The following is a 23142-nucleotide window of genomic DNA, read 5'->3' as shown; positions in this document are numbered from 1 at the left end:
GGGGCTCTGCAAGAACCCCCTGATCCCCCTCACTCGCCCAGCCCCCCCACAGGTGCCCCACCTGGGCCAGCTCTGGTCCTTTAAGAAAAAGAAACCAAGACAAGCCCTGGGACTCACCGCTCCTGCAGTGGCCTTGGGGCTTTAGGGGGCTCATGCAGAGCCTCCCATTTGGCACAGAGCAGCAGGAGGAGGCAGGGGGTCCTGGCGGCAGCCACACTGCATGGGGGGGCTCTGCACGAGCTCCCAACCTCTCCCCTCACTCCCCCAGGCCCCCCATGGGTGCCCCGCCCGGGCCAGCTCCAGCCCTTTTAAGAGAAAAAAAACCCCAAGACAAGCCCTGGGACTTACCAGCTCCTGCAGCAGCCTCGGGGCTTCACGGGGCTCATGAAGAGGCCCCACATGGCGTGGGGCAGCGGAGGGCAGTGGGGATTGGCCCCCACCAGCAGGAGGGGTTTGTTTTTTCCTAAAGGGCCGAAGCTGCAGCAGGCGGGGCAGCCATGGGGGGACTGGAGGGGGGCAGGAATCGGGGGGCTCATCCAGAAGCCCCCATGCAGCATGGGGCAGCAAAGATCGCCCAGTAGCACCTGCTGAGTTGGGGATTTTTTTTTCCCAAAGTGCCAGGAGCTGGGGTTAGCCGGGCAGCTATTGGCAGGGCTGGGAGAGTAGGTATGGGATGGACCTGGGTGATTTGGAGATTCAGACAAATCGCTTTGGGACAGTGATTTGAATCACCGAATCTAATCACTGTCCCCCGAACTGGCCGAAGCCGAACCCAAAGTAAATACTAGACGCTTCGCACCGGTTTAGTGGGGTTTTAAGCTCCGGCCTGCACCTGCAAAAGGCTGTCAACTCCTGCTCGTATGTAATGGTGTCTACATCATTTTGAGAGATAATGTGTAGAAGTAAAGTAAGGAACCCCAGATAAGTAGACTTTCTATTATGTGCTTTTCAGATTTTGAGCTTCATCTCCAGTGCCAGTTTTAGCTCTGGCATTAGTGTACTCAGCTCCTATTGACATTAATGTCAGGCCTGAATTTAGTTCCTAGTCTTATCGTTTTACTCTTTGTAGTGGAAAAAAATAGCAGGATTTCAAAATCTAAATAAATGACAGTTTTCATTAACTGGATAGTTGCCCAGAGATTCCAAGTTTAAATGAAAAATATTTACCAACATCAAAAATGTCTGTAACATATGAAAAATGTCAGTATTCCTTCTGTTCCTAATTACTTGGCAAACCCCTTGTTTTTGCACTATTTCAGTAAGAATAATTTGGCTGAGTGACAGACAAATGTAACAGTACATTTTGTAGAGTACTGCAAAGTTCTGAGATGAGTTTGCATTAGATGCTTATACATATGAAAAGCACGGCGAGATGAGCCTTTAGTGTTCCTTGAACAGATTTATTTTTATTCTTTTATTAACAATAGTGGCTCATTTCGTGAGGCTTTGTTAGTACTTACTAAATTAGATCATAGCAGCATTGGTTCTTAGATGAGAGACTTTCAAACTGAATATATCAAAGGAAAATGTACACGTAGGATATATGGTATATGCATTCTCTTCCCTCTTCTTACAGACCCTATTCATTTCTGAAACATCACTTTCTCCCTTAAGAGCTTCTCATTTTGCATAATCTTTTAGCAGAATCTTTGTAGCTGTGACGCAAGTTTTTTGCCAATAAAATAAAATGCATGTCAAACTGTAAATTCAGCATGCCTTTTCTGTAGTATTATGTTAGAACAAGAGCCTTATCTAATACATGGGCTCTCATTTAGAACAATCATACACTGGTTTGACACCAGGGTAACTTCAGTGGATATACCCTTTACATTCTTTGAAAGGAGAATTGGATGCAAAATATTTTGCAGAGCTGGCGGTGAACTACTTTGCATATGCTGATCAGATTTTGAGTAAGAGAATCAGAAAAAAAGAGGGTTTGCTTTAATACTGTATTTTCTCACACACTACATGCCCCTGCAGCAAAGTACATTCCTTGTTTTTGGAAGATAGAAATGTAGGGAAAAAAGATTTTTACAGCAATGGCCGAATGAGGCCACATCTACACAAGATGTTGACTGTGCAGTTGTTACTGTGCAGTCATTTAGTACTTGCATATACAAATACTAAATGACTGCGGGCCAGAGATACTACACAGTAGCATCCCTGATTGGCTTTTTGATGACGCTGACTGTGCAGTAGCTTGTTACTACTATGCCGTAGCTCATTATTACTGTGCAGTAGCATCACATAACAAGCTACTATGCAATCAGTGTTTCATGTAGACATGGCCAGAGTGTCCAGGAGGTATAGCATCCCAGGAAACAGCATGGGTAAGGCATCAGGAACTTCCTAGTATGGCAGGACATCAACAAGACCCCAGATCCTAACAAGGGCAGTAGTAAGATTGTTATTTCTTTTCTGTAAATAGTTCTTTATGCAAGTTCCTGTTAATAATAAAGTGTTGCTTCCACACCACAAATCTCATCAAAATACTACAGACTGCTTGAAGTGGCTTACTTAGCCTTAGCCAAAACCTACTGCCCTACCGGTGACTATGAGAGAGTTAACACTAGACACCTCCCCTGCTGCTGCTTGCACAATGTCTACTTGCTTCTTTTCTTCCATGCTTCTATTTCAGCAAAGAAAAATCAGCTTCCCCTAAATCAGCTTTAGATGCACATTCTAATTTGGCAGGGCTGTTTTTTTAAAGAAAATATGCATGTAGTATGTGAGTAAATATGGTTTTAATCTCAATCAAGTCAACTCCACTGTTTGCTCAGGGCGGGCTTTGGGCTGGAACCTCAAGATGTGCAGAATCTGTGGTTTATAAATCATTAAATACCAATCACAGTCAGATGCTTTTACAGATATACATACACATATATATATATATATATATATGGAAACTTGCATACACTCAGTTTACACTGTGTCTTGATTCAGGACAGTTGACCCCAGTCTCAGTGGTAAAACATGGAAATCTAGGTTACAAACCATGGCATATAATGGAAAGGCATCAAGAGAACCTTAAAAAAACAGTATCAGTAAGCCCAAACTTCAAGCTAACATGTCCTTTGAAAATCAAGCAAAGAGAAGTCCTTAATTTCACTCTTAATTGACCTGCCAAAATGTTGGTGATCCAGAAATGAACTTCCCTTGTCCCTAGATGAAGAGATTGATTAAAATTACAGGCAATGAAAACTCATTACTTCAGCTAGTGAAATGAAAAGATGTCTGGTAGTCCTTGAAAAGCAGTATTACAGAATTACACTGTATAAAATTTAGTTGGCAAATTGTTTTAAAGGGTAGGCCTTTCACTATTGCATTTCAGTTCTAATGCTTTCATGAGTCACAAGCAACAATTACATTGTTTTTTCTCTCTCATTCTTAGAAGAATTGTTTCTGTATTACAAAAAAAACCCCTGTGTATATTATTCTGTAATGAGGGCAAAGATTTGCAATAGCCAGGGGGTATAACAGGTTTGGACTTGTATGCTTTGACAGAGTTCTGGGAGGGCCTTGGACTGAAATAGTGTGGGTGTACAATAGGTGAGGACTGAGATACATTGGCAGAGCTACAAATGAGGATTAAGGTTTAAAGTATCCTGGGATGTTGTAGCCAGAATTGTGGTTCTTAGGTAATGTTGCCTACAGGAAACTAGCACAGAGTTACGTCATACTAGTCGTCTGTTCCTGTCCATTAAGCTATTAATGAGATTAAAATTACTCATCTCATTTCAGGAATTTAATCTTGTATTAAACTGGGATTCATTGTTACTGACAGATGCAACTTGAGGTTATAACTCAGAATATAAATATTACAACTCACATTAAATAGAAAAGGGAAAAAGAAGATACTAGCTAAGGACTGAAGAGAAATAAAGATTTGTTTCCCCTACTGAACTCTTTGGCTGCTTAATGCATTTATTCCAGATAAGACGAGCATCTTCTTTTGTTTAGCAAACTATTTTCTTTGATTCAAGTTTAGTTGTTTGTTCCAAAATGCTTACTTAAAAGTATTATAGCACATAATGTTATCTTCAGATGGCCTTTTGAAAGGCATATGTGCTTTTCCTATCAGACCTAAAAGAGAATCAAGGTTATTTATGGGTGTAGTAATATAGTAATTGTGTTTACCATTTATGTGATATTGTGGCTTCTAATTTCTCAAAATTATACTGTACTCAGTAAACTAAAAATTAATTGCTGGCATGTAATTGTCTTGATTAAAAAGCAGGCAGTAATAATAGCTAGAATTCCTGAGATCTTTGATTCCCACCTCTACCATACATACAAGCGTTTTGTTTGACATCCCTCCAGCTAAAATCTGTTGAATTGTTTTTGCCTGTGTAGCACTCATACCAGGCACTCCAGTCTCTCCTCTTGCCATGCCCCTTCCACCCACCGAGGGACTATAAAGCCAAGTACATGTCCCCCATTCCTCTTACCTGCCTGGCTGAGCTGCAACATGTTTCCTATTGGCTTTCTATTCATGGCCTTTCATTACCTGTAAGTACCAAAAACTACTTTTGTCCCTTTTTCCCTATTTCCTGACTTTCCTTTTTTTGCTTCTTTTCTCTCAGAACAATCTTCACAATTCATGTTTTGTTGCTTTTGGACTAAAAAGTGTTTTGGGCATGTTGCGCCCCACATGCACCACTTTCTTGTATAGGTGTGCACTGTGACATCACTGTTTGCACAGGCAACTGGTGGGGGGGAACTGGGGGGGGCACATGCCCCCCCCCCGTTTGGCCCCCAACTCGGCACCACTCAGGATGGGGCAGTTTTTTTGCCGTGTGGGCCGGCAGAGTGTTGCGGGAGGGCGGGGGGCGGGCAGAGAAGTATAGGAGTGGATATGGTGCTTTTGGCCCACTCCTGTGCTTGCCCACAAATTGTGCCCCCCCCACAATCACCCCTGAATGTTTCTAGCCCAGACTTGAGGCAGAATACCCTCTGAATCAGTGATGCTGTTGTCCTTGGCCTACACTGGCAACATAGCGTTGGGGTTGTCATTAACCCAGGTGTATCCTAACATAGCAGGTGTTTCAAGAATAGTTGAGCTTGTCTCAGCAGTGTTGCTGCTAAATTATCTGGCACTGGAAGACTAAATGCCAGCATAATTTCTCTTACCTTCTTCAGCACAAGCTTCTCTCACATCCAGGGACTACCTTTCAATACAGAATCTTCTACTTCCTATTCCAGCACTGAAGATGACCCTGATCCACACTAACTATTGCAGCTTCCCAAGGCTCTGTCATCAGAGTCCTCATGGAAAATCTACTGTACCTGGTATCTCTGGGAGTTACAGAGCATGTTACATCAGTCCTAAAAAAGGAAGGGGTTCTATAGCTCTTACCTTCTGATTCCACAAAGCACAGGAAGATAAAGACTGATCCTGGACTTGAGAAACTTGAACGGGCACCATTGCAAGCTCAAGTTCAAGGTGGTCATGTTAACAGACAATATTCCATCTCTAGCAGCAGAGAGATGACTAGAATCTCTTAATTTGCAAGATGCCTGTTTTCATATTACACTTCCCACATGCACTATCTTTATATTCTTATCCCTTGGGACCTCTGTCAATATTGGGTCATCCCATTCAGCCTCTCTTCCACCCCACAGCCTTCATAAAAGTGCTTATAGCACTGGCTGCACACCTCAGGAAACTGCATTTTCCTTTAAGCTGGCTTATAAGAGGCTATATAGCACTGTGCATATCAACCATTTAATGGCTATAAACCTCTTCCAGACACTGGGCCTCATGATAAATTACTAAAAACAATCTTAACCAAGATACAAATCTCTGACTTCACAGGCGCTACCTTAGATGCAACATTGGTAAAGACTTTCCGCCCTCAGGAGCATTTCCTCCATGTGAGGAGACTAATCCTTGAATTAGAGGGACACCCAAGAACTTCAATTAGATCGTGTCTCTCCTTTCTTAGCACATAACATTCTACGCCTTCCGGACACCACATGCCAGACTACACCTATATATAGGGCAGCCCATTCACTTGACTGATGCTCAGTATAATGACCCTGAATATCATTACAAATTTTTAACTCTGTGCGAGTGATGTCATGATGTCAAGACAAAAGGCTACCAATGAATATATATAGAACATCCTGTCAAACTGTAGGGGCAAAACAGACATTGCTAATTAATAGTAAATAAATTATGATAGCCAAATAATAGCTGTTTACATAGAAACCATGGGCCTGATATTTTTCACTGCCCTGCACCTTATGTGTTCATTTATATCATACAGTATGATTGTGTCTACACGTACAATGCTATTAGGCCACAGTAAACTAATTAACATCCCTGTAAGATAGTACTGTTGGGGGAGAGGAACTAGTGAGGGTGCAGGGAACCATGGGGGGGGCAGCACAGGCACACGCCCCACCTGCCCTCTGCATGGCCCCAGCCCCCCCACAACTCATTGGCTGCAGCAGTGCTGATCAGGGCACTCAGACCCTCATGGCACAGCCTCCCCCCACGGAGTATGGGGCATCGGGGGTCAGTGCAGCTCGGCACCGACCACCGGACACCCACGCTGCCTCTGCCACATCATGCAGGTGCGGCCCGGCTCGGTGTGGCACTGTGTGCTTTTGGGCAGCTTGGGGCTGCTTGGGCTGTCACCCAAGTCCCTGTGCCACTCACGGGGACTGCCTGCTGAGCTGGGCCATGTCCTGTATTCATGGAAGCGGCCTGGCCAGACAGCACATGGAGCCCGTGCACTTAGGACTCAACCCAGCATGGCAGGCAGTCCTCACAAGTGGCACAGGGCCATGGATGACAGCCTGAACATCCCCAAGCTGCCTGAAAGTGCATGGTACTGCACGGCACCACGCTGTGCCCAGCCACACCCGCACAATGTGGCAGAAGCAGCACGGGTGGCAGGCATCCAGCACAAAGCTGCACTGCTGCCTGCTGCCTTGTGCCATGTAGGAGAGCTGTGCCACGAGGCCCCAAGCATCCTGATCACCGCTGCTGCTGCCAGTGAGCTGTGGCTGCTGTGGGGGCAGGGGCAGTAGCATCTGCAAGTAGCTCTGGACACTGCAGGGGGTGGTAACCCCAGTGGGGGGGCTTTGAGTCCTGTGGGAGGGGAGCTGTACCCCCTGTGGGGGAGCTTTGGCCCCCTGCAGGGGGCTCTTGGCCCTGCAGGGGGCTGTAACCCCTGCAGGGGGGGGTCTGTAACCCCTGCGGAGGGGCAGTCTATGTGCTGCGTGGAGGGACAGTGCCCTGTAGGGGGCAGGGGACACACCCCACCTCAGCAGGCCCCTCCCCACACAGTCCTGCCACACGTACATTCCCGCCACAATCCCCCACACCTACCCACATCCCTCCACGCCCACCCACACCCATCCGCATCCCCCCACACCCCTTCCACCCTACTACCCCTTCCCACCTCTCTCTATCACACACCCATCGTGTGATAAGAAAACCAAAAGCAAACATCAAAACATATAGATATTTAGAATTTATTTAATTATGGTAACAGTGACACTCATAGGCTTCCAAATTGCTTTAAAATTGTAAATATATCAACAAAACATTTCCAGCTGATCTCTCTCTATATCTATCTATCTATCTATCGTGGTCTTTTGTTTTAATTGCAGAAGAGCATGGATTTTGGGGTATTTTAAAGATTTGGGATTTTTTTTATCAGAGATTCTGCAGTTTTTAAATAGGAAACATCAGAATTATTCCTGCTAGTGAGGCAAGTGGCAGGAGCCAGGCAAAGGAGCCTGCTCAGGGCTGGCACCCAGGACCCAGCTGGAGGTGGCTGACCTCCTGGCCACTTGGGGACAGGAGAACATGCTTTGACAGTTCAAAGCAGGCCACCACACTGAGAACATCTTCTGGGCAATAGCTGCCCAGATAGCAGGGTGGTAGCACACATGGTAGTAGTGCCACACACAGAACGACTGTGCAGCTACAGCCCACTGGCAGCTGGCCCAGAGGTGCAGATACCTCTACAGGTTGTGCAGTCCCCATCTGGGTCTGGCAGGTGCACAGCCTTGGGGCCACATGCTGTCGGTGGGTAGATGGTACAGGGAACTCTCAGGGCTGCTTCAGTAGTCCAGCTGGCACAAGGGGTAGTGTCCCCAGATAGCAAGTGACTGGGCCCCAGAAGCTCCTGTCTGTTTGCATCCTTCAAGTTAATGTGGGTCTTATAGCCCACCCAGCTAACTAATAGCCGCTACTGTGTGGGGCCAGCGGGTGAGAGATACAACTGAATTCCCCAGAAGCTCCTTAGAGCAAGTAGCCCTGAGCTGCTAGCCAGGGTAGGTTTTTATACTTCTGGGGCCAGCACAGGTGCTAGCCTCAGACTCTACCTCCCCCTGGCTGCAGATCCAGGAGGAGCTGGGCAGGGTTATTTTGCCCCAGGTGGTACAGCTTGCCCCACCAAAAGTGCTGGTCTGGGTTTGTGCACTGAGGCAAAAATCCCCAGCTCAAATTTGTGCCACTCCTATTTAAGCTGCTGCAAGCGCACATGCCTGCATGTGTGGATGTGCCCACAAGTGCATGGTGGTAGGAAATAAGTCCTTGCATATTAAATGAGGGCTCATAGAGTTCATATGCCTAAGAATGACAGGGCTGGTTTAAAGGCATTGTGGCTGGCAATACTAATTTAGGAAGTTATTTCTGGGGGCCACAAATTTATCGATTCACAGAAAGCACTAATGTGATAAATGGCTGCGCTGTCTTCCATATCAACTTAAGTCTGTAGTGACTGTTCTTAACTGTTCTTAACTAGCAGGGAAGAGTATTTTAGCTACCCTGTTACTCTGTTCAAGAAGAATGGTGCAGTATGTGTGATCCTTTTACAGTAAGCCACAGCTACACCTTTCTATAGTGATAATGGCATAAATTGCTGTGACAGATAATACTGAGGACCTGTCCCAACATATCTAGTTTTTGGGGGTTGTTTGTTTTTTTAAAATTTTTAAATAAGTCTCCAGTAGTGATCCTACATTGCTGATATAGATTGAATTTGAAGTGAGTGTGCTTATTATTTGTACATATTATTAGTGCCTGAGTTAATGCTCAGCTGGCTGCATTTATGTTGTTAGCAGAAACCTAATTCTGCAGGCAGTGATTGGTGAAATGTGTTTGTTCGTGAATGTTTTCTATTAAATATAATGATCCCTACTGTACAACAGAAAGCAAATATGTTGAGTACTAAATCATTCTTTTTCTTTTAGGGGCTAAGTAAAAAAGTTGGGGTATCCTCCTCTATCCTGCAAGGGCTTTGGATCTCCTACAGCACAGAAGGTCTTTCAATGGCACTGGCATCTCTGCGAAACCTCTACACCCCTAACATCAAGGTACCATAAAAAATGAACGGTTCATGAGATAATTCTTTGCTAGAAAGACAGGTGCCTGCTAGCCTGTGGTGATCCAAGTATGCAGTGTTCTCTAAGGCTCTGGTTCAGCAGTGAACTGCACATGTGTACATTTAAGTATGTCAACAACTCCACTGGAGCCAATGAAACTGCTCGTTTAATTTACACCAGTGTTTTAAGTGCTTGGCTGAATTTGAGCCTAGGGCTTTAAGGCAGGGGTGTCAGACTCACCTTGTCGCCCAGGCTGGATCTGGGCTGCAGGTCACCATGCAGGCTGGATCCAGCCCAGTGCATGAGGAAGCGGCAGTGGAAGCAGTTCTTGCTCCAACCCAGAGCACATAGTGCTAGCTCCAGCTCTGATCTGCAGCATACAGCAGCACTGGCACTAGCAGCTCTGACTGCAACCTGAAGTATGCAGCAGTGGCTCCAGCACACAGCACAAGCTTCATGCCAGAACTGGAGCTGCCATTGCTACATGCCCCATGCTGCAGTAACAGCTTTAGCTCTGGCTCCAGCATGAAGCACATGGCAGGGGCCAGCAGCTGAGGAGGTAAGGCGGCAGCAGTGGTGACAGATGAAGTGGCCAGAGGGCCACTGGGCCTGCATTACCTCTTGCTTGCCCTCCTCCTGCCAATCGCCATGTCTACTGGAACCTGAAGAGCCCAGAGTCTGTGGTAGGCCATGGCCCTCCCCACCCCTGCAGCCACATCCCCCAACTTCCAGTAGCCCACTGGTAGTCTAGTGGGCCAGATAGAATGACTCCATAGGCCAGGTCTGGCCCACAGGTTATGTTTGACACCTCTGCTTTAAGGGGATGTCTAAAGAGATTTCTAAGCCATTTTGGATACCAGAAATAGTAGAACCACATTAGCCCAACATTACATGCAAGGCTAATTAGCTCTGCTGAGAAGCAAGTTGCCATGTTCTGTTTAAATGTAAGATGCACTTTTTTTAAAGGAAATATTTCTTCTGAAAATGGCTTGCATCTTAAATGTCAATAAAAATGAAAGTAAAATGCTCTTACATGCACCATCAAGGTTGTTTCCTCATAAATGTGTTTTTTGTAAGAGATGTTATTTTTCTTAAATTGAGGGTCAGAACATTTGGGTTCGTCTTAAATTCCAGGGTATCTTATATTCAACGGAATACAGTATATTATCCTGGACAGAGTGCTACACTAGCACAGCAACACTATTTCCAGTACAAGACATGGCTTATTCAAATCTAGCATAAGTATCTCTGCAGGACATAACATCGTGCCATGTAGACCTACCTAGTTACGGTTTGGGAACCAATGTGTGTTGGCTTCCCAACTCTTCCATATTCAGAAGGGATTTTCTATTAAATGCTGTTAATGAGCAGCTTCATTTCTGCTCCTAGTAAACATGCTTCATTTCCCATTTCTGTCTCCCAAAGATACATTTGTCTGTGCTAGAATTCTTTAAAAAATTATAATAAATTTGAATTACCTGATGCATTTACATATACTAATCTAGAAACATTAACAGTGTTTGTGGATTGTACAGATCAGCATGCCAGACATATCAACTAAAGAGGAAAAAACCTGTAGCACAGAGAAATTTGTAGATAAACATTTAGACTTGCAGGTGGGTCCAGCCTAAGAAAGCCCTTCGTTCCTGTTCTCTTCTACATGGAGAGGGAAGCCCAGGGTCCTCTTCTTTGTCCCCTTCATCTTTCTTTCTCCTCTGCCGCATGCACTGTCTTCTTCACTCTGCAGCAAAATGCAAGAACAGCAGAGTGACCAAGGCAGAGGAATGAGCAGCAGCATTTAGGTGACCTGTAGATGGATCTGCAAGGCTCCTGTGGGAGAGATGTTCAAGCATTTTTAAATATTGAGAAAACTGAGTACCTGTTTGCTTGTCCTATCCCCGTTTGAGACTCCACAAGCCCTTTGTCTGGCTGTATGGTTAAAGCTACCCTACTTCAACACTAAGCAAACTACAAAGGTCAAGTGCTTTCCAGAATGTCAGAGATTAGGCTCTCCCTCTGCCAACAGTAAAGTCACATATTGGGCATGTCCCGATATTGAGCGTCTGTGTTCTATGCTGATGCGAATTCTATGTTTTGGGGAAGGCCTGGACAACTGTTTAGGTGTTTAAGGACCATAAACAAACACCTGGCAAATGCTTGGTTCTTTTCTACCCTGTAGGTTAGTCGACTGCTGATTTTGGGAGGTGCCAATGTTAATTATCGAACAGAAGTTTTGAACAACGCTCCAATATTGTGTGTCCAGTCACACCTTGGTTACACAGAGATGGTGGCTTTATTGCTGGAGTTTGGAGCCAATGTAGATGCCTCATCTGAAAGTGGCCTGACGCCTCTTGGCTATGCTGCTGCAGCTGGGTACCTGAGCATTGTTGTGCTGCTCTGCAAGAAACGGGCCAAGGTAACACATCTGCGTTTATCTGATGCCTGACTTCCCATGCATTCTACATTTGTGTGAGAGAGTGTTCTGGTAGCCTGTAGAAAATAAGAGACCTCTAAAGAGAAGTTGGCCCATTGTTATTCCCAAATAATTCTTCTTAAATATTGTTCTTTGTTCTGGTCTGTTCAGAGGGCTAAGATCAATGATATAAGCAAAGCTGTATGTCTGATGGAATGGTTTCTGTACAGCCAAAACCAGATGCTGACAGTTGTCATAGGCCAGTGATTCTCAGCCAGGTTGCCATGGTACCCTGGGATGCCTTGAGAAGCTTTCAAGAGTGCCATGGGGTCTCACACAGTGTAAGCACTGTCATGTGTGCAAACATGATTTGCAAGATAAAAGATTTTAAATAGGAATTCATAGTGTCAAAAAACATTCTGCTTTGTGAGGTCTTTCAGAAGAATTGCTCTATGATTTTTCTGTAGTTAAGAAATGAGTAAAAGATAAGAGCAGGCATTTTTCAAGGAGTGCCCTGAGTCTTATATGGGGCACTTTGAGTCTAAAAAGGTTGAAACCACAATCACAGGCTATCTTTAAAATCTGCAGTTTCCTAACCATCTAACAAAAATATAGTTATCCTTTATTCTCAGAACTCAGTCCTGCTGGGCATGTCCTGAAAAGTCAAGGGAAACAGATTGTTGGAAAGCTCATAGGATTAGATTATAGCTGTTTTATGGTGAGATTATCGTTCATTAGGTTACTGTTGTAATGTAGATAGCCAAAGTAACTACCTGATATGGCACATTTTGTATTCAAATATGCACCAAATGCAATCATGCCAGTATAAAATACCAGAAAAAGCAGCTAGTCTGCAATTTTCTATCTGCAGAAAGCTTTTTGAAGGTGCAATAAAACAATCACCTATTCAGTTCACATGAAAGTCAGTTGGAATTAGGCACATTACTGTCTTTTGATAATGCTGCTACATGCAGATATGCATGCACATGTGTGGTGCCTGCACACACACACAGTTAATATTTAACACCGTTTCTGCCTGTCTAACATCTGTTTCACCTGCCTAACTAGCCAGTGATTCCCAAAATCTTTGAACCTGGGGTGGCAAAGATAGAGTCCACAGACTGAATCTGTTGTATAGAGCCCTAGCATCTGGCCCTTGATGCTGCCTTTGGGTCTCAGACTGGCCCCATGTGCCACACACAGTTGGTGCATGCATGTGGTCTGCAGGACTGGACCCAGTGCACATGTTGCATTCAGCATGCAGGGCTGATCCAAGACCCAAAGGTGCAGTGGGGTAGATGCCAGGGCTCTGCAGGATGGATATGGGGTGCACACTGCTTGTGGTGCACAGGGCTGAACCCAACACATGTGCTGCATGCAGCACAAGGGGCTGGTCCAGGGTTCATGCTGGCTGTAGTGTGCAGGGCCAGTCTGTGTGCCTGATTTGGCCCACAGGGTCAGATGACTTTTATATGCCTGATCTAAAGGAGTTAGATGCCTAATTTCCAATGAATACAGTGAGATTTAAGATCCTAATTCCGTTAGGCTCATTTGAAAATCCGTACCTTAATCTTTATGTATCCAGTCTATTTTCTAAAACGCCTATTCCAAAATCATTCATGCATTGTACTCAAAAGTAGCACTAGGAACAACTTAGTTGACAATAGTCAAACTGCTTCTATTATTCCTTGTGTACATATCTGTGTTTTTTATTGTTATTGGAGTTTTGTTGTTCTTGAGATGTAAGAGATTAGGATCCTGTTTATAGATGGCCCCAGGGTAGTGGTTGTAAGGCTTTCTTTTCTATAAGAGCATGGTACTTTGAAACATATCATTGGCACAAAAGGCATACTGACTCCAGAGTTTGTAATTAGCATTCTGGAATTCAAGCCTGGGACTGGGAACAGTCTAACCATACTTTCCTAAATGGTTTGTCAAAGTCATTTTTATAAAATTCCTTGACTTTGCACACTGTTAATACAGCAACCTTGTTTTTGCTACACACGATGGATTTAAAATTCCTCATTTGGGTACATTCTTTGAAAAGTTCTGTCAAACTTGTCCAGAAAAAATACCCTTTGTTTAGATTTGTGTTGATTGTTTCAAGGGTTAATTCTGTATAATGAGTCAAGTTCAAACATTTTGTTAAGAGAAAAATTGTACTCATAACTGAAGTGGCAGCCTCCTGGAAACAATTTTGGTTTCTATAAATGCTTTGCCTCAGTTCTGAAAGAAACTAAAGTCTTGTATGGTTTTAATATGAATGTCAAGATGACTAACGGACCTATTTAGCTCTTGCTCTATTGTCTGTAATAAAGTCAGGACAACGTAAAGGAAAAAATGAACAGTTTGGGGTTCTTTTTCTTCTTTTTAAAGACAAGCTGGGTGAGCTGCTGACACTGGTCAATAAGAAGCAGTATGATGAGATCCCAGTGGAGTTCCATTATACCCTCTCTCCAGAGAAATGGAAGAGAGAAAAAGGTCACTAAAGGTGATTCAAAAGATCCCCCAACCTAATAGGAGAAAAGGAAGTTGATGTTCTTGAGTATTGAGTTTTCAGGGAGTAAATAGCATTGTGGTAGCAGCTGTTTTTGGTCCAAAGGCTAAGATGTTGGATTGGAGCACAGAAAAATACTAAATATACCTCACGATAAATATATGACATTTATCTCTCCTGGCTATATCTGATGTGTTGTGCATCAGTGAAACAGTTAATCAGTAGAAGGCAACCAACTGAAATGTTTACTTGATGCTACTAGTGTGGGCGTTATGATACTTGCATTATGATAGGACCTAGAAACCACCACTGATGTTCACAAACAGCAGGAAAAGACCATTCCTTATCTTGAAGAGCTTATCAACCCAGTTTTTTGTTGAATATCAGATTATAGTACCACCAAATCACTCTTCGTTTTTCTTTTGCCCACTGCTAACATCGAGCTCATGTGATGAGGTCTTTTTGCTTCTTTTTAAAGAACGTTGAAATAGTAGCTTTAGAACATTCTCTCCTTTCTCTTGTGGACTTAGACAAATAACAGTGTATAGAATTTCAGTTCAAAAGGAACTACAGTTGATGCATTTAATGACAAAGGGAAAATGCTTTTTTCAAGACGAAAGCTGGCATGCTTTTAGCATGAGGAAAACTGAAGTTGTAACATGGTGACCTGCCCAAAGAAAACAGTTGTGGCCAAGAAGAAGCCTAAACATAGGGCAGTGTTTCTTTGGGAAGGAATGTTGACAACTTGTGGATGGATTCGTTAATTAGAAAAATGCAGAGAATGTGTATCTTGCACATGTGGAATTATTATGAAACCAAGGCTGGAAACACTGAGACAGCCATGACGTTTCAGCCATGATTTGGTTTAATTTTATTTTGTCTTTTTCTTCTCTTTAAAGGTGGATCATTTGGACAAAAACGGTCAGTGTGCTCTGGTCCATGCGGCTCTCAGAGGTCACCTCGAGGTAGTCAAGTTCTTGATTCAATGTGACTGGACAATGGCTGGCCAACAGCAGGGGGTATTTAAAAAGAGCCATGCCATACAGCAGGCACTGATTGCAGCAGCCAGCATGGGCTACACTGAGGTAAGACATAGCTATACTTTGCTGAATTTCTGTGGAATAGGGAAATAATATGTCTGTTTTGTAGTCACAAGCCTGAACAAAGAAGGTCTAGGAGGAGGAGCCAGTAATTTCACCCCCGTCCCTCACCTTGCCCCATCCATGGGATTCTTGGCATCCTATGTAGCCTGGGCAGGATTCCAGCCAAAGAAAGTATAAAAAGTCCTTAAATTATTTAAATAAACCTAAGCAAGCAAGGATAAGCTATGTAATGATTGTCATTTCCTTGGTAGTAGTAGGAGACTGTTAGACCTAGTGGTTGTTAGCTGTTTGGAGGGGAGAAGAATATATGAGGCATTTGCTCCTATTATACTTTGTACAGGTTGCTGATAATATGCTCTGTATTTCTCTGTCGGGAAATAACACTAAGCTTAAAGAAGACTTCTGGCTAAATAACCATCCCCTCCACCCCTCCCTCACATACACTACCACCACCATTTATCTGACTTGAAATGTTGCCTTAGTTAAATGGAATCCATGAAAATTACGTAACGTGAGCAAATTGGAGAAATTAATCAAAGGAAGTTGCAGATCTGGTGCAGCCTGACTGCATGATACTTTTTTGTGGGGAGATTCTCCAAGATTATGTGATATATTTGTAATTTTAAAAAATGCTTCCAGAATTATGGACTATTTAGTTAGTGTTATATATGTACATGACTCCTTACAGATGAAGAAACTGGAAGTCCTTGACCTGAGATGCTTCAACTGATTAGGCAGTTTGCTTAAAATATTTCAGCATTGCAGGGTTTCCCACTACCACTATCAACACTACCTTTTTAGTGTTTTAACAAGTATAAAAAAATGTTTGAAAACTGATTTAGGGTTTTACAAATTAAATGATCACGTTGCTTTATGGGAGGGGAGGCAGCATGCTTGTCCAGCAAGATATTGTAAGCTTTGCCTAGCTGTGAAACATGCCTAGGTAATGTGAGTTGTTCACATCAGCTCATTTATTTATCTGCTCATATCCCATTATAAATGAAGATAAATCAAGATAACTTGCACTTAAATGAAACAACTCCTAAATTACTGCAGTTTAGCTTTCATTTACCTGCATAATAGAACAGACACAAAACAATTGCAGCTTACTGGGTGTGTCTACATGTGCAATTAATGTTCAGTAAGGTTACTGCACACTTATATAAAGTACAGTAAACTGCACCCAGGAACATCTCTACATGTGCTCACTGTTGGGCACAGATTTATTCCCAACGGCAGCAGCCTGGTCCAGGGCTGCTCCTACCCTGCTCTGCTCCCCTGCAACAGCCAAGAGAAGCTCCTGCCTCCCCAGTGGCAGGTAGGGGGCACAGGGATTGGTCCTGATGTGAACAGGGCTGGGAAGTCTGTGAGGCTGCAGGGGCAGCTGTCTCTCAGCCCCATGCACGTGGGAATGGAAGATAGCTGTCCTGAAACCCCACAGCTCCCCTGGAATGGGTGCTTAGCCAGGCAGCAGTAGCCCCCTACTGGGCTGATGGGGAGCAAAATTGCTCCTGGTTGGAACCTACACATGAGACACTGCACAGTAGCTACTACCTGTAATCTACAGGTAGTAGCAAACCACACAGTAGACTAATTTAGTGCACAGTAAATGCCATGCACTTGTAGACCGTAACATTTTACTGCTCAGTAGATTAATCTACTGTGCACTAAAGCATCTCACACAGATGCGCCTGTAATGTAGTAAATTCCCTCCATTAACCCTTAAACATCATAACAGATTCATCCATACCCTTAGTCTCTGAGTGTCTACAGTGCAGTTATTGCTTTGACTAAGATGTAACATAGCTGTGCCCAAGTTAGTTTTAACGTGCTAATTTGGATGCTGGTCACACTGTAGCCACAGCAGCTACAGGACCCACTCAAGAAACTTGGTGAATACTGGTGAAGTTAGCCCACACTTAGTTCACTTCTAACACAGCTACACCTCTACCCCTACGCAAGATAGCTAGTTTAAAGGTAGCTTAATTCTGTCTGTGCAACTCTACAGTGACAGCAGTGGTTGTAGCATCATTATATGCTCTGATTTCAAGTTCCCCTTGTGCCAGTGTTGTGTGTGGGAATTTTCAGCCAGTGAACTGAAAATCTTTTTTTCAAAGCCCCCTCATATATTTCACTTTGACAAGAGAATTCATGCCCTTCTCTGCTGCCAAACATTTACAGTGAGCACAACGGGCATAGTTTCTTCTTCACTGTTCAGCACTACACTGGCTTTAGCATAGCTCTAAACCAACAGTTCCATCTCCTAGGGTGAGAAAAATATATCTTCATCCACCAGTCACTTCTGTACTGTCTCACATCTTCTCACCATGCCAGGAGAAGATTTTTAATCGATTTAAAAAAAAAAAATCATCCTTAAAAGAAATTAGTTTCATTCTCTGAAGTTCAGGCCAGAAAAACCACACTGGCATCTTCTAACAAGGAAGCAGTGAGTATTTTCTAGAAATAGCATTTTATTTGGTGGCTGGGGCCCAAAACACTCTGAAGACTGGTATTGCATTCCTCTTTGTGCCATGGACTCACTTTTTAACCTGAAGAATGTCACCTCACCGGCAGTGTGTTCCAGTTTCCTCATCAGTAAATCAGGGGTGCTGGTACTTACTCTCGTAGTAAAGAGCTGCCAGATTCCAAGGTGCAAGTCACAACAGACAGACAAAGTATTGTTTCTTCACTGTTTGCAGAAGCTGCAGCTTAACTTAGGAGTGAAAGAGGACTCACTGTGCACACTATATGATTTGTCTACAAGACATACCTATGTTCTGAATTGCTAGGTACCAGCACAATAAAGGTTTATCACATGCAAGTTTGTCACTTGCTCAGGGCAGTGGGCTCAGTCACTGATCTCAGGAAGTGTATTTATTTATGTTAAGATGCCAAACAGACACTTTGTTCATGTACTTTTGTGTATTCAGAACAGCTTGTGTTAAAGTGTCAACACACTAAAGTTTGTTAGCTAACATGTCCCTTTGTTTTAGATTGTCTCCTACTTGCTCGATCTTCCAGAGAAAGATGAAGAGGAGGTGGAGCGAGCACAAATCAACAGCTTTGACAGCCTTTGGGGAGAGACAGGTAATTTCTGCTGGACCTATACCTTCTATTTTCTATTTTTATTTATGGACTCATTAATATCTAATATGCATTTGATACTTATGAGTATTCTGACTTCTCTATTTCCTGGAAGATTGTCACCCTCCTTATTGTATTTTGACTATAAAGTAGGATCATTTACTCTAGCTTGAAATTCTGTACAGACACTGATATGCATCACAGTGGGTGTGTCTACACAAGACGTTTTACTGTGCATTAGACTAATCTAACGTACAGTAAAGTTTCACTGTCTATATGTGCACAGCAATTACTGTGCAGTCTGTTAGTATATTAAGATGGGTCCTGATCTCCACAGGGCTGGGAGGCAGCTGCCCTGGCTCAGGGCCAGCCTGATCTCCCCCAGGCTGGGACAGAGCTGCCTGTTGAGCCGGGAGACCCTCCCCCCTGCTCTCTGGAGCCTGGGTGTAAGCCCTCATGCCTTCTGCCATCCCAGGGCTGGCTCTCGGGAGCCTGGAGCTCCCCCTGGCTGCTGCAGAGGGCAAAGCAGGGCAGAAGCAACCCTGGACTGGCCTGCTCCTGTTGGGCCAATTTGTTCCAATGGGGGTGCTTTAGTGAACGTGAATTTTCTGTACAGAAAATTCAGGCATGTTAATTCCACCTGTAGATGCTAGATGGGCACCTGTTGAGTTAGCTGGGTACAAAACTCTGGTCTCTCTTTCTCTCTGTTGCTATTTGCCACAATTATACTAGGGGTGTTTTTTCCCACCAAAATAACCTGCAATACCATCAGTTAAGCACTTGAATTTTAAATTAGTCTTTCGTTTTCTGCATCCTCTTAATCGCTCATAGTAACATTGAAAATGCACTTAGCAGTTAAACAGATGTGCACTAATAGGGGTATTCTGTTCTCTGAGTTTTGATGTCAGTCCTGAAGTACCATCTTTGTAAATTTCATGAGCAAAAAAAATTCACTCTCTGCACTTTAACCATGTAGCAGGTACCATCATTTCAGTTTCAAGCAGTGTACAAATTGGAATTGTTGGCTTTTAATGTGGAGCATCTAGGTAAATATTAACTATCATGTTTGTTCAACTCTGATCTATTTAAATCACTGTCGTTTCCACGATAATGTTCCTATCTGAGCATCACCACCCTGATTTTGATCCTACCAGCTTTTTTCATAAATGACACAAACCAAGGCTACAAATGTAGGAGGGCATGCAGTCCTGTATGTGATCAGATGGCTTTTACTAAAAGAAAGACACAATTTGGCACATTCTCAACTGATTCTGATTTTATAGACTGAAAAATTATACTGATGAAAACCAAACCTCTGAACAGTGCCTGTGTCTACAGGAGATGCTGACTGTGCAGTTGTAACTGCACAGTCATTTAGTACTTGTACAAATAAGGACTAAATGACTACACAGTAATCTGAGTTACTGCACAGTAGCACCAATGAATGGGTTTTTTGTGACACTGACTGTGCAGTAGCCCCAGGCTACCGCATAGTAGCAAGCATCATGTTTTCTCCCATGCAGTGCAACTGCACAGTGGGCTTGGGCTACTGCGCAGTCAGCATCTCATGTAGATGTGGCTACTGTCATGCTTCTGGCAAAACCCAAATTAATCATTGCAGAGCACTGAGCTTATTGGGAAGTATTTCCCATGGCACAGTGAACTTAAGGAGGACAACAGGAGAGAAAAGGCATAGCAGGCAGCCTGGCGAGTAGCTGATGGGAGCAAAAGGATGAAGTTCCTGGAATTAACAAGAGGGCTTAACTATGTAATGAATTAGGCATTCTGACATGAACTGAAATAAGGTAGGAGGTATTTAGTGGGGCATTTCAGAGAGTAAGGACAAAAAAGAAATAAGGTGCAATCTTAGAAAGTAGTCATAACACTCATAATAATGGCAAAGCTCTTACAGGTAAGCTCTTGAGTCAAATGGTGACTAGCAAAGATCTAGCATATTTTAAAAGTCCTCTTGGTATTTTGGGCTTTGTTTGTAATATCAAAAAGTTACTGCATTCATGAAAAACAGACACTGGAAGCAGGGACAGTAATCCAACCTAATTTTAAGATTTCATTAAAAAACCACTAAAAGTCTCTCTACCATATATCTTCATAAGCAGCATTGAATAGTGCAGATATTATCATTGGACATGAGCTAAGATAACTTTGGGTTGTCTGAATAAAGCTGACAAAGTCTGATAATAAGCCAAACAGATTTTTGGACTAGTATACGACACACTTTTTCCTACGTGGTCTCTCTAAACTTTCAGACATCTCCATGTCTCGTTCCGTGTACAGTCATCTTAGCCTGAAGGCTTTCACTCACATAGCTTTGCCTGACAGTGTCCAGCAGTTTTGTGTCCTCTCTGACCTTTACCATTTCCACACTTCCTGTGCAACCTTCTTTGCCCGACCATTTTCTTAGTGATACAGCCAGCACCTTCCATGCTGCCTTTGTATTTGACTCCCTATGGAAGGACTAGTTTGTGCTGCCTTGACTACTGTAAATCATTATATTTAATGGGAGCTGTTGAGTGAATCTGGAGACCTTGGAACAAAGTGGATTGTGTACTAATTACACTCAAATTGAGGAGTTATTTCTAAAGAATAACAGGTATCAAATTACAGCTGATGTTAAGATGGAAGAACAAGCACCAGGCAGTTTCATAAACTCTCAAGCTCAAGATCCTATTTTTCTGCCCTGGAGAAGGTGAGCTGCATGGGCCTCAAAAGGTGCCATTTGATTTCGGTTTACTTTTCTTCCCCAAAAGTACTTGGTGCTTCTAGGTAAATATAAAGACAAATGTAGCAGAAAATACACGCTCAACCTAAAACTAGTAATCAGCTCCAAATGTCCAAATGTTCTTGTTCTGTTCTGACACCTGTAGCTTATGTCTACTCATGCCTAGAATAGAATTGACTTCCTGACTTAATGATCTTATCCTGCTATTGCCTGAATTGCAGTGCCAAGTTATATCATAACCTCAGAAATTGCTGACAGCACATTAAAGCCTGCTCCAGATGGAATATTTTACCTTAAGTACAAGACTAAAATCAAAACCCAACAGATAAGTGTGTCAACAGTAATAACGCAGTCAGAGATGGAGGTGCAAATACAATGGTGATAAATGCATGAAAATATATTTTCTCTGCTACTGAGCTATGCAGTAGATAAAAGTACAACCTAAGAGACTGAAAGCACATTAATAAGTTGGTTGTTTTTCCTGGTAGGGAAAGTTGATTTTTTTCTAAGAAAGAGCTCAATTGCATTTAAAAGAATATTATTATTGAGCTTGACTATGAATATAGAATAGATGCACATTTAAAATCGGCAGCTACACAGTTTTCTGTAATGACATTTTGTTAGAGACTGTGGTTCAGCCAACATAATCCAGTAAATGACTGAAAAAAGGCCTGTTGGCACTTAAAATGTGTTTTGTTTATATCTATGTTAAGTGATCTGCAATGAATATTGCGGATTAGGTGTATCCATCACATTGTTATTTAGTAATTAAACTACTTTCACCTTGCATCAGAGTAACTGAACTGCTTTGCTGCTGTGTCCTAAGCATTCTGGGATTTTCCCCTCTACACCTTGTGAAATACCTGTTGATAGGGCACTAGAACTCTAGGGGCTGGTGTCAGCTTCCCATGATTCTTCCTGTTTCTTCATCATCACCATCTTAGCAAGCCAGTGCTATTTTCAAAGAGCAGTGGGCAAGCAGGAAAGAAATATCGTGACTTCAGAACCAGGGTGATACAGGCAAGTGAGGAGGAAGAGGCCAGAATCAAAGAGACATGTCTAGATCTTTTCTGTGAGTAGCTTCACCTCACAGGGTGCAGTATCTGCATTTGGCTAACTGGTATCATTTGGCAATGGTGACAAAACATCTGAGGGACAAAAGCCACTCTTAGATGCCTTAAAGCTGTGATGATGAACACCAGCTCCCTTCAGCATGGAGAAGTACAAAGCCATTATTGTCTGGAGTCTCACGTGCCTTATTTGCTATCATTGTCCTGATATCAAGAAGGTGCTGTTCCTTTGGGACCCCACACCAAGCCTCAAGTTAATCAACAGAAAAAGTACTTCTCTTTGGTGCTGCTGTGACTGGTCATTTACCATCAAAAGTTCATCAGTATTGATATGGAGTAACCTGGAAAGATCTGCAATACCAAGATCTTTAAAAAATCAGATGCATTTACTGCAACGTGAAATAGAATTTAACACTGATGGTCTCTGTGGGCACTGATGTTATTGCCATTCTCCAGTCACTCCAGGATACCTGGTTTACATATAGCTTCTCTGGATTATGAAGCTGTTTACCAGAAACTTGGGCAAGAGGATTTTTTAACTGTACCCAGAGTTGTGGCAGAAAGAAAGTAAACTTAGTAGTTAGAAGATGGGAAGGCAGCTACAGAAGTCTGATGCCAAGGCCTAAGCGTCATGGAAAATATATGCCTCCCACAGTACCTGTTTGCTTTGTTAATAGGGCTGTGCAAAGCTTTGGGAGGAGATTTGGCCCCATTCGGTTGCCGACTCTCTAAATCCAAATCAAATCAGGGGACCAATTAAAAAGTCTGAATTGATTCAAAGCTCTCCGAAACTTCGGAAAAGATTCTGAGAGTTTGGATGGTTTGGACAGTCCCAGGTGGCTCCAGCAGGGAGCTGCAGCTGGACTCGGAGCTGGTAAGTAGGGCGCAGG

At 43.2% G+C, this 23142-nt stretch overlaps 1 protein-coding gene across 9 annotated transcripts in view; it reads left to right on the top strand.

Annotated features, from left to right (window-relative positions):
- Positions 1-23142, top strand: part of TANC2 (tetratricopeptide repeat, ankyrin repeat and coiled-coil containing 2) — a 654191-nt gene that overhangs the window by 579797 nt on the left and 51252 nt on the right. For all 9 annotated transcript variants that reach the window (XM_019548480.1, XM_019548478.1, XM_019548477.1 and 6 more), the window contains 4 exons: positions 9214-9336; positions 11525-11761; positions 15155-15340; positions 18352-18445. In XM_019548480.1, the coding sequence (XP_019404025.1) occupies positions 9214-9336; positions 11525-11761; positions 15155-15340; positions 18352-18445 (640 nt within the window). The remainder of the gene's footprint in view (positions 1-9213; positions 9337-11524; positions 11762-15154; positions 15341-18351; positions 18446-23142) is intronic.

This window comes from Crocodylus porosus, unplaced genomic scaffold, assembly GCF_001723895.1.
Source record: "Crocodylus porosus isolate Cpor-Errol unplaced genomic scaffold, CroPor_comp1, whole genome shotgun sequence".
Taxonomy (NCBI): domain Eukaryota; kingdom Metazoa; phylum Chordata; order Crocodylia; family Crocodylidae; genus Crocodylus; species Crocodylus porosus.
Note: the sequence above shows the minus strand (reverse complement) of the source record. Positions and strands in the feature narration are given on the sequence as shown.